This window comes from Telmatherina bonti (genome assembly GCF_933228915.1).
Source record: "Telmatherina bonti genome assembly, chromosome: 2".
In the NCBI taxonomy this organism is placed as follows: domain Eukaryota; kingdom Metazoa; phylum Chordata; class Actinopteri; order Atheriniformes; family Telmatherinidae; genus Telmatherina; species Telmatherina bonti.
This window is the reverse complement of record NC_136620.1, coordinates 13,077,224-13,089,880: the sequence shown is the minus strand read 5'-3', so window position 1 is coordinate 13,089,880 and position 12,657 is coordinate 13,077,224. Positions and strand designations below refer to the sequence as shown.

The 12,657-nt window shown below is 39.7% G+C and overlaps 1 protein-coding gene across 2 annotated transcripts in view; it reads left to right on the top strand.

Annotated features, from left to right (window-relative positions):
* galnt18a (UDP-N-acetyl-alpha-D-galactosamine:polypeptide N-acetylgalactosaminyltransferase 18a) overlaps positions 1-12,657 on the top strand; it is a gene marked incomplete at its 3' end in the record, with an annotated part of 247,101 nt that overhangs the window by 176,189 nt on the left and 58,255 nt on the right. For both annotated transcript variants that reach the window (XR_013771649.1, XM_079256126.1), the window contains exons 7-8: positions 5,206-5,391; positions 7,173-7,310. Coding sequence is in view for 1 of the 2 variants with exons in the window: in XM_079256126.1 (XP_079112252.1) it covers positions 5,206-5,391; positions 7,173-7,310 (324 nt within the window). The remainder of the gene's footprint in view (positions 1-5,205; positions 5,392-7,172; positions 7,311-12,657) is intronic.

Here is a 12,657-nt window from a genome sequence, read left to right as displayed (position 1 = left end):
GACGTGAACAGCTGGTCCCTCTGCAGGGGACATCTCAACATTGCAGCCTCGACCCCAGCGATCTGTTTTTCTGACCCACTTCAGACGCGCCCTCCAGCTGTCGACCGTTTCCGCCCACGTTACGCTACTTCCGCGCCGTGTACAGACAAAGGGGTTCGGAGTCACGCACAGCGCTGGAAATCAGTTGCCTGTTGAAGCGACGGCAACAAACACCGGACTGAAATGAACCGGTTCAGGGTGGAGAGGCGCTCCAAAGCTTCGGCTGAACGTCTTGTGCTTGTTCGCACAATGACAGTTCAGAGAGGGCTGAATCTGGAAAGGATAACCCCACCAAATGTTGAGCTGTCGGAAAATCATTAAAGCATTTCAGTCCTATGAGGCTGTTTGTCTGAAACTGTCGTTATCTAAGCCTAAAAGTCTGCAGGTTTGTTTCCTTTTTTTTTCTTTTTGAACCAAAATACAAAATGAGAAGAAATGTCAACACTTGCATTCTTTGCTGGCGCAGCAGATTGCACTGCAAAGGCCTCGTTTTACAGATCGATGACTTTGTAAATGAGCAGTGATATTTTGACAGAATCGGTTCTGCATTTGTGTCTCAAGGGCATTTCTCTTACTCTAAATAATTCATCATATGTTGAGTTCAGCTGAAGGTTTTAGCCACAAAACAGCCAGTTTGTTCTATTTCTATCTCCCTCATACCAAACAGAGGCGCCCTTTGTTATCGGTGATGGGATTTTTTTCCCTCTCTTCCTTCAGTTTCTGTGGAAGCGCTGTGTATTTCTGGCCTGCCTGCTCCCATTGTGATAAAATTTGCTTTCAAGAAGTTTCGTCTACACCGTGGCATCATATTGTGCATATTTATTACTGTCTTTTTCCCCCCGATGTCTTTCAGTGATTTATTATTCCAAACTTCATTTGTTGGTGTCTGTTGCTGTTCGTTTTCTCATTAAAACTTTTAAAAACACAAATTTGAGAGATTTGTTCCACGTTAAAGCAGGAAAAAGAGACAGTGAGAAACAATTAGTCTTGTAAATGGGCTGATTTCTCCAAGTCAAATATGCAAATTAGTGACTCACAAATTCCAGTTTAACTGTAGCTGTGTTTCCATTACACCTAGAACTTCGCAAAACCTAAATATCTCAATTTTAAAAATTTGTAATGGCAACATCTACATTAAAAAAAAAATTAAATAAGGCTTACAAAGATTTACACTTTTATTAGTTGTCTTTTTTTTTTTTTAGACATTTTAGTACAGAAGTATATTGCAAAATTGTGATGGAAACACTTTTTTTCACAGTTAAATATCCCTGATCATGACGTAAAAAGGTCATGTGACCAGTTTATTTCTGGTACAGATGGTACGGTATGGAGCAAACAACAGTGAAATGCAGAGTTTTACAACAAATTTAAAAGGAAAATGAAGGAGAATGGCTTCAAAAAGCCGTGGAATATCCTCTACCGCAAGTAGAAAACCCCAAAATAACGCAACATGGCAACTACTTATGCTGCAAGTATTGTAAATTCTCATCCGGCTGATGAAACTTTACTTATGTGCTGAACACTGTTCAATAGAAACGCTTCCAAATTGCAATTGTAGTTTGTAGAAATTTTACAAATATCACTTTTATTTTGCGACAAACTGGAATAGAAAAACAGCGTGTCACAGTGGCTTGTAAAAAAGGTAAAGGGGCTTTTTCTTATTTAAATTAGGTGTTTTTTTGGGGGGAAAAAAATCTCTCAAGAACTTTAGGATGGGCTCCAGTTTCTGTCCCAACACCTTTTATTTCATGTTTCACACTTTTTCCTGTTTTCTTTCCTCTTCTTCGCTGTTTTGTTGTTTGAGTCTCTATCTCGCTCTGCAAACCCACTTTCTGTACCGCTGATTGTCAAACCTGAAGAATAGCTTCCTAAACTCCAACCCCACATTGTAAAGCTAAGATGGAGCGCGTTGAGGCATTTCTGAAAGTGGCATGTATTAACTCGGGATTTGGCTTTTGTTTGTGCTCCTGCCTGGGCACCAAGCCAGTGCAACAGTTTTGCTTTTTCTATGCTGGAGCTTTAAAAAAAAAAAAAAAAATAGAGGGAGGGAGGCTGGGCTGCAGAATGGATAAGTACATCAACACGCACGGTGCACGCAGAGAACAGCGGTTTCTATGCACATGTGCATTCTGCAGAGTTTGGTCGCTACACTGAGCTCCTAGGCTTCTCGCTGTAGAATGTTTTGCACAATGTTATCATGGGAATTATCACACGTTTACTTAAAGTTTTGCTTGTTACTTTAACTATGGGATGTTATGTTTTTGTTTGTTTTTCATCAGGAAGAAGGGCATATTCTGGGAAACATTCTCATTTAGCTATAGACTTGTATCCAGATAGCTTTATATTTACAGATTTATTTGTTTATTTATATATATGTCCCATGTTGACAAGCTACCATTTTATTCATAGCGTCTTAAAAAAGTGCCTCAATTTACATAAATGTTGACCATGCAGCGCAAAAGAAACGCAGAAGTCAAGCACAGAATTACCAGAAATCAGCAGTTACCAGAAACGTATGTTTGTGTCACCAGAACTGCTTTTCTCCCTTTTTTTAGTTTGTTTTCTTTCATCTCAACTCGTCTCTTCTCTTTGTCTCCTGGGTCCGATGCTAAAAACAACAGCTAGTGATAGCAGCTAACCCGACAGCAGCAGCTTTCTGAATTCAACCATTTATGTCTGAACCGGACCGAGATGGTGGAAGGAGCACGTTTACACCAAACTGTCTCTGGATGGTAAAGTCGTCGATGTAACGCTGCTCGCCTTGCCTGTAAAGTCAGATAGCATGTTGACAATGAGGCATGTCGTTCATGTTAACACGTCTCAATTTTATTCTGTGTTGGACCGTTTTTTAAACTATGAATGTACTTTTTTTAAAAATGTGACGTTAGAGATGTATAAAAATGAAGTAATGTCGACCGCTGCGTCACATTTCCCTACCAAACTTACTCTACACACCACACCGAACTTACCGGCAGCCAGATAAACACACACACATTTTAACGACACAAACTGCACAAAGCAGTGTGTTTACTTTAGGTTTTATTTACCATCAGTGTTTATCTTAATTAATTAGCCTGTTTCGATGTGTTGCTTTTGCCAGGAGTCTGGAAAATGTTGTGATTTCCACATGACAGATTTCTGGTTTATTTAGCCACCGTGTTACTGTACAGATAAATAACATGAAGTTAAAGATCTTGTATAAATGAAGCGTCGCAGTGCGGCTGCAACATCCTGATGAAGCTGACCTATACAGACACGTGTTTTATATGTGCAGCATCACCTGCCATCTTTTATGTTATCCTAATTATCCTCTCTTTTAAGCTGCACATATGGAAATTTTGCTCTACCGACTTCACTTTCACTAGCAGACTACAAAATCTTGGTGTCTGCTACAAAATGATGTCCCCATTGTGCCACTTCCGGCGTTTAAGTCCCTCTCTTTGCGTGTAAAGCTGCCTTTTATTAATTTGTTTCGGGATTTGTTCTGCTAATTGTAGATTTTCCTCATCTCAGCTCTTTTAAAACTGTTTCCTGAAATATAAACTTGTTTCCTCAAGTCGGAATTTCTTTTCTTATTTTATTTTTTTTAAAACTAAAATGTAGATTTGTTTCCTAAAAATGAATGTATGAATGAATATTTTGTATTGCACTTCCCAGCCACCGTACTTTGGTGCCCCTTAACATAAGTTAATTCTGCATGCATTTTTCACCCTGCCTCTTCTCTGAGATTGCATTTCTTTCATAAATCAGTCATAGTGCATAATCAACATCCTGCTGGTGATGTCTGAATCAGCGCTTTGAAGCTAAATGCAGCTGTTGTGTCATCCTGTGGGTGTCGTTTCTCAACTTTGGAGCAATGATGGCTCCAAGTATGTGGAGAATGAATGTCAGTATCCCACAAAATGAGTGAGAAATACAGAGTTTACCGGTTGGAACTGTTTGTTGTGTTTTGTGATAGAAAACTAATGAGCACATGGTTGGTTTGTTTGTTGGCGTTCCGAATAAATAAATCTCTTTTTACTAAGCTGTAGTTTAACACGTGTAGAAGCTGGTCTAGGAAAGAGGTGTTAGGACCACAGATGCACGTGATGAATGTTATTTTCTTGTTGCTTATTCTTATACCACACTGCTGTACATGATCATGACCTTTCAACAGACTCTACTTAAGGAAAAAGGAAAAAGTTGCAGTGAAGCTGGGAAGGTGTGTTCCAGTCACCTACAGAACAATTCAAACAGAGTTTAACCAAAGAGCTTCACAGGAAAAAAAAAATAAAAAAAACGCCATGTCCCTCATTCTGTCCTGCTCCAACTGTAGATAGAGTGTCTAGAGGGATTTAACCATCATTTTTATTTTATTTCCAACAAATTTTCCCTGACTCTCCAGTCTTTTCCTGCTCTGCTTTCTCTGCAGTTTATTTGCTATAGTTACTTTTTTTAACTCACTGCATCATTTCAGAAGATTGTTTAATCTTGTCAAAAAAAAAAAAGGAAAAATATTAACTGAACTTGAATGAATAATGTGAATAGATGAAAGAGAGAACCCCTCCATCCCTGCTTGGAGCAACATGAGCAGTATCTGTGTGATCTCTGAAGAGGTGTGTTTGTTTGGCGGCGCCGTCTCTAGATGCACATTACCATGACCTGGAACAAGCAGCTGATCTACAACATCTGGACAATCATCTACATATCAGCTGCTCAGCTAACTGTTACACGTTTCCATTTGTTTACTTCTTCATTAATGTGCTCATGATGTCTCTGTTTAAGTAAACACACATGGGATTTATCCACAGCTGATTACTTACTAACATGTGTTTGTCTCTGCTTGTTCATTAATACAGATTCGTATGTTCTCACTAATATTTTAGATTTAATATGATGAAATTTACGTCTGTTTCTGTACATGGTTTATATATTACGATTCTTATAATTGTTATTCTTCCTTTGATTATTTCAACAGTTTTGCAGACGGTTCTATCATATGATATTTTAACTCACCTTTTAGGACCAGAATGGGAGTTTTGTTTTTACCTTTATTTTCCTCATGACCTGCCACAGCTACTGTTTGTCATGCTAAGATGGACACCACAGCTGGCGAGCCGAGTGCGACTTCTGAAGGATTTAGTCATTGACGTGCTTCTGTTTGTGTTAATGTGTTCATCGCACCAGGTGTGGCAGTGTGGTGGTAGCGTGGAGGTCCTGCCCTGCTCCCGGATCGCGCACATCGAGCGCGCCCACAAACCCTACACGGAGAACCTGACGGCTCATGTGCGTCGCAACGCACTGAGGGTGGCGGAGGTCTGGATGGACCAGTACAAGAGTCACGTCTACATGGCCTGGAATGTTCCTCTGCAGGTAGTGTGCTCAGTGTGTGACAAAGTGTGTGTGGGCATAATTATGTACTTGGTTCTTTGTGTTTGGAGGTTATGTTACACATCTCCTAGCAACCAGGGCCATAGTAGTCAAAGGGCTCCTCAGGGGAATCAGTTTTGCATTAAAATGCTTTGAGTTCACCTGAGGAAGGATGTTGTAGGGGAACATGCTCTCTGGGAAAGGAGGTCTTACACAAGGTTTGATTTTAGGGACCAGGTACTTTGAAGTGGACAGGACCCACAGAACAAATCTTGTTAAAGTTTCCTTTTTTTAAAAATGATTTCATGCTCTTCCATCATATCTTTGTGAGCGCCTCAGAGATCTATTTAGGATCAGACTACATGTTTGCATCACAAAAGAATCCATCTTACCAGGTTCGGAGCAACTCGTCGTGCACATATGGGTGCATAGTTTCTTTGTCAAAACAGTTTTAGAAGAATCTGCACCACCATGGTGTTACGCCCAGTCCAGGGGTTCCTGAGCGCAACAGGAAAATACCATCCTTCAGTTCCGTCAGACTGGCACACGGGAATATTCCAACGAAAAGATGCTTTTATTTTTACAACAAAAATAATAAACAATGATCTAACCGAAGACGTCTGATCTGAAAAACAAGTCAGAGTTTATAATGGGGGAAAAAACAATCTCAAACTGCGCAAATGCCAAAATAACAAACAAAACAGATGTAATGCTCTGGTTTTGAACCTGCAAAATAAATGTGAAAACAACAAAACAGGTTCTTACCTCCTTGTCTGACAAAAACAAGAGAAAACTCCAACCAAATAGGCTGCCGGAAACAGTTCCCAAACTTTCCACTGTCGCTCTGCCAGCCTGACGCAACGCGACGCGAAGGATGGTACACCCGCTTCGTCCCTCTGAACCCTCCAACCAGACACGCTGTTCTCCTTCCTTTTAAAAAAGTAGCGAGCCAATCCCGTCCCGACCCGTCTCCTCAGGTGGTCCAATGCTGGTGTCGGGCGGCGCATCAGTCCAATGCTGACGCACACCTGAAAAAAACAAATAAGAACACAAGAAAACATACACACAAGATGACCGCAGTCGTAACAGTTGCATTATTCCCAAAGAAAAACGTCAAATATTCAGCCTGTTCATGAAGCGTTTTATCATTTCCTGCATCCAGTGAAAAACAGCCTCTGTGTGTGTTTGAGCCTGAGGTGATACTTTCTCTAATGTTGTTTATTGTAGCCAGACAAATATTCTGAACCAGATTTGCAAAGGTCAACAACAGGGGAAAAAAAACAGATACTTACATTTTAGAAACGAGAAATGTGTGTGTTTTTACTTTAATTTGTAATATTAGATTGAATATTACATTTCCATCCCTTCTTTTAATTATCTGTCTCCACAGCAGAGTATTTAACATTTCCCCAAAGAGTCTTTTCTCATGTCCACCTCCATGATCTGCATAATTATTTCTCTTATTTAACGTCATTTTCTAATTTAAGAAAAAAAAAAGAACAAATCAGCTTTAATAAAAGGAAATGAACAGAAGCCTCAGTTCGCTGAACATCTTCTTGCCGTCTCGGGTCTCGTTTGAAGCTCTCGCATTGCCATTCTTAGGATGCAGCAGAGCTGAAAAGACCCGGAAGCTCTGGATTCTGCTCTCGCTATTTTGGATTTATTGCAACATTGCAGATCAGAAAGTTGAAACACGTCGTGCTTATTGCATTGCTCGAGGTAGAGAAGTATTAGTGAAACGCTCGAAATGTGAAATACTGTGTTTGTGTTCCTCTCTCTGCTAGAACTCAGGAATAGACATTGGGGACATTTCGGCGAGAAAGGCCCTGCGGTCCAGACTTAAGTGTCGGCCATTCAGCTGGTTCCTCTCCAACATCTACCCAGAGCTGCGGTCCTACAGCGACACAGTCGCATATGGAGTGGTGAGTTTCTGTTAACAGCCTTGATTTCAATAAATAAACCAGTCGCTGTCGCAGCTAAACGGTCTGGTAATTAAAAGATGCTGTTTTTCATTTGCTGAAGGAACTCCACCACTTAAAAACATTACATGATGAATTCCTTCCCCTTCAGGTCCAATGATTTATGAGCAATTTATCAAAGCAGGTAATTAATTGTCAGTAATGATACCAGCTAGAGTTTTTAATCATATTTTGTAACATTTTCATGTCTAAATTTAGAAATTATTTTTGTGAAAGACGATATGTGGATTTTAAAGATTCCTTACATGAAACTCCTTCATTAATGAAAAATTCATTGAATAATTCAGTTCCATTCAATGGCATTGCCGTCAAATCACGGCAATGCCATCTCAAGACGCTTTACAGACAGAGAAGAAAACATAATGAAAGCCAATTCATAACAGCCTATATAAGGAAACCAACAGATTGAGTTGGGATCCAACTCAATCTCCCATCCTGAGCAAGCACACTGGCGACAGTGGGAAGGAAAAAACTCCCTTTTAACAGGAAGGAAACCTCCGGCAGAACCCGGCTCAGAGACAGGCAGCCATCTGCCTCTGCTGTGTCGGGGAAAGAGGACATCGACCAAACGATTAGAACATGATAATTAAGTTCGAGTAATGCGGTTTCATCTATAAATATCCATCATTTTTGCATTATTCTGAAGTTTTAAAGCCATAGTTTTGTTTACTTTCCTGTACTGGTGCACAAACAGTGAGGCCTGCACGTATATACCGCAAATAAAACTTCATGTCATGTTACAAAAGACCATTTTTAGGCGTTCCAGAAGCAAGGTAATAAGAAGGTCATCCTGCTGGGAAAAAGTAATCTTCATGTACTGTTGCTTCATGACACTTCCTGGTTTTTACATCCGACTGTTAGACTTTACATGAGATGTCTCAGGTTTGTTCACCGAAAGGGGTTTATTTGATGACCTGCTGAAAGTGGCTTAGTCATCGTCTTATTTTTATGCAGTAAAATTTCCTTGGAACTCCTCATCTCAGAAAAGCTTTCCAGCTCAAAACTGTGAACTTTTCCATTAAGGACTGCTGTAATTGCCCACACTCACACAAAGACACATAATGCATGTTATAAATGGATCTTTTCTCATTTTAAATCACAGCGGAGGGGCACTGAAAGGTTGAACCTTTTCTTCTAACACTTCATTTCTGAGTCGCCGTCCCTTTCCTCAGCTGACGGCTGTTGGAGGATTTTGCATAATTGAAAAATGACAGCAATCAGTTGAAAGCTGAGCAGCACTATTCCTCTGCTCTGACTGCTCCTGCTGATCGAGTAAGGAGGGGGGGGGGGGGGACTCCTTTTCCACCTAACAATTTCATTCCTTTTTTTATTAATATTCCTGATAGGATTACTGGTACCAGTATAGTACTGCACTGTTAGAGCTTTGAAACAGTACTATAACAGCAATAAAAAATAAATGGTACTTTTTTTTTTTTTTTTTTTTTTTTTTAATGCAAAAGGATTAGCAAGTTGGGGCCTGTGTCTTTAAGTGTGGCGAGGCCAGCCAGTGTGTCGTAGTCAGCGAGGTGGAGCTGAAGGTTACTCCCACTCGAGGAGGAAAAACGACAAGTCGCGCTGCAGACAGACAGACCGGGTTAAATTATAAACAAGTATGATTTGGAAAAATCTCTGGTTCAAACTAAACAACAAAGGCGAAATGCTCAACGCCAAGGCACTGCAGTGCAGCGATGCACACAGTGTGTGTCTTGCAAAAAGGAAGCCACACCTCTAACTTATCCAGGACAAACGCAGACTTGTTCCATGACCTCAGTCAGGACCGACAGGTGATCATGTAGTTCACCTGTTTACTGTTATGTGGAAGAAATTAACAGCACAAAGTTTCTCTCAGCTCAGCAGTAAACCTACAGTAACCTGCACACACACAGCTAAACATGTCCATCGTTAATCAGATGAATGAATGCATTTTTAAAAGATATTTTTCTTTCTCATAATATTTAATTACATTTTAATTGGCTTACAGAAACAATTTGACTGATGTTATAGTGAAGTGAGACACATGAATTTTGCATAACAATGTGTGCAAAGGGATGCACGGTGGCGCAGTGGTTAGCACTGTGGCCTCACAGCAAGAAGGTCACTGGTTTGATCCTTGGCTGGTTTGGTCAGTGGCCTTTCTGTGTGGAGTTTGCATGTTCTCCCCGTGTATGCGTGGGTTCTCTCCAGGTACTCCAGCTTCCTCCCACCATCCAAACACACGCATGATAGGTTAATTGGTCACTCTAAATTGCCCCTAGGAATGAGTGTGAGCGTGAGTGGTTGTTTGTCTCTCTGTGTGGCCCTGCAATGGACTGGCGAGCTGTCCAGGGTGTACCCTGCCTGTTGCCCAAATCCAGCTGGGATAGGCCAGCTAGGCTGGGATAGGTAATTTCTGGAAGAAGTTTTCAGGAATTGTTCTCCAGGCTTTGTTAAGGACTTTCTAAAGTTCTTCTCGGGATGTTTTCTGCCCGTTTTTCCATTTTTTTTGTTCCAGTGATAGCTAAGAGTGGCTTCTTCAGTCAATCAAACATGTTGCCACTGATTTTTATTCCAGTTCTTCTGTCATCTGACAGAGGAACTTCTTTCCCTCTTTTCTCAGCCTTCTTTCCCCCTTTTCCTTCATTAAAGCTACACCACAGCTAATTCCATCTTTCTTGCATCCTGTCTCTTCTCTGATCTCTCTCCACCAAGTAAAAGTCGGTCTGATGTTGAACTCTGTCTCATCTGCAGGGTTGAAGCGAGACATTCTCATCATCAAGGGGCTTACAAGGGTGATTTGGTACACCAAAAATATAATAAATGATATAAGCTACCGGTCAGTCGAAAAATTAATTCCATATTTGCCTTTACCTATCTTCACATTTAACCTGCCCATGTTTTTCAATCATTCTAAATAGTATGTTAATAATATATTAATTTGTCATTTTATAAAAGGAATGGATAATCACTCATATTAAAACTCAGTCTTGATATTATCATACTTATAGCATAGAATTGGGTCCTGTGTGCAAGTCACATATTTAGAGTTATTGCACATTTATCATTTTTTACAACCCAATATTGTTAGGGAAAAATTAAGAAAAAATAGCAGTCGAAGAGGATGTAGGTATGAAGTAGGCCTGAGTGTGGACATCTTATGCAGGAGACACTTATTAACAAGACCTGGTGTGATGGCTTAAGCCCCACATTGTTTCTGTTATGGGGTGGCGGTGAGGGATGGTGAAGGTGTGGACCCAAATGCAGAGATCAGGGAAACAGGGACGCAGATTCCAGAAGGTTTATTCCAACCAAAACACTCAGGGGACTAACTACAACAGAATGATCCAGCAACCAAAGAATGAAACTGAGGGGTATAAATACACAGAAAGCCAAACAAGAAACAGGTGAACGGAATGAACTGAAACAAAACCAGGTGAACTCAATGAACAGGAAATCAACGAAGCTAAACAAGAACCAAGGGAACTAAACAGGAAAAACTACAAAATAAAACAGGAAACCAGAAACTAAGGCACCGAACCAAACCACATCATGACAGGTAGAGATATTGGTGAGGACTGGAACCACAATATCATCAGTTGAGCCATTACTATTAGCACATTTTCAGCATGAAAAAACCTTAAATGTCATAAGTTTAACTTGAAAAGGAAGTACACAAACTATTGTAAGTGTACTCTAATGTTAGCGTGAAATCAGTTTAAACAATGTCTCACAGATTTATAACCCTAAATTACTGACTTCTCCTGGGTTGGTGCTTGCTTGAGAACCACAAACCAAAATCAGCTGCTGCAAACTCAGATATGGAAACTTCAAATTACCACTTATCTGCAAATGTACCATTACCAAAAGTAACACAAATGAATCAGCTCCCCTTTGAGACAAATTTACCCAACCGATGGACTGTTACTGATCAAACTGCACTTAGAAGATATTAAAGTTGGCATAACGTTTGCAGTGTGCTGCATATTGAAGTTAAGCTTCCTAAAATAAGCCACAATCAGCCGGTCTTGTCTTTACTATTTCTACCAGTTTCCTGATTCATCTGCATACTGCATACTTTCATTTTTCATAATATTATCACATTCTGTCACTAAACGTGTTCATTCACCTTGTTGAAACACACATTTGTGCTGCATGATGACAAAGCAACATCTAACTGCTAGCGAGGGCCAGCAAAAGTTACGATCATTAAACAGGTTTGGTTACACATAACTCATGACCACTACCTACCAGATAAACGTTTGAAAATCTGACCTGATTGACCTGTGATTGAATGAGCCTTTGGGAGCTGCTGCAGGGGCTGCACACTGGCCTCCTGTGTGGAAACACCAACACAGAACATGCGTGGCTGAGGGACTCGACCAACATACACAAACGCGCTCTTGGGGCTGAAACATGAACACTAAAGATGTTTGGACCAGACCAAGTTTTCCACATGGCTTGGTCCTCATGCAGCTCCACGCTGCAGTCAGAACAGGAGGGGTTCATCTCTGCTGCATGATCAGACTGAGGCTGACGCTGGTTTAATGGTTCCGTCCTGTTTTACTGTCAGATATTAATGTCTATTATTGAAGCGTGTGGATGAAACATTTATAAAGCTAAAATTACTGTTGTAGACTCTTCATTAGAGAATAAGTGGAGCTGCAGCTGTCAGTTAAAGTATTAAAATAAAATTTTTACTTTGGGTCTGTTCAGGTTTGTTTTCTTTTTTTTTTTTTTTTTTTTACTGTTTTAAAGTTAAATGCATTTTTCCAGACATTAAAACAGTCTGATTTTACAATATTAATCTCTTTTTCTATTATTTGATTTATTAATCTCCTAAAATCCATTTAAATGAAAAAAAATGTTGCTCTTTTGGGCAAATTATATTTTGCCATTAAAATGTGATTATTCAAGATTAATTACAAAGCCTTTAATAAATTGATTTTTTTTTTAAATTGAATCCAACCCCTATTATTTATTTATTCCTCAGTGAGTGGAAATGTATTGGATGACTAACAATATACCATCCTCATTCTTGAGTAAATAGGTTTCCACTAGAATGACTATTATGCATGAAAGTGTTAATGATATTTTTTTACACATCCAACAGAATAAAATGATGTCTCTTAGTGGGAAACATCTAATAATACAAAAATATTTTTTGATAAAATGACTTCTGTGCTTTGTTGTTTGTCATGTGTAAATAAAACACTGGTTTATCCCTTAAATTGGGGGTTTTTTTTCCATTTGAACAATGCATCAGTTTGTACCAAGTAGCTTAAAAACAAACTGTATTCTTCTGAATTTGGCAAAG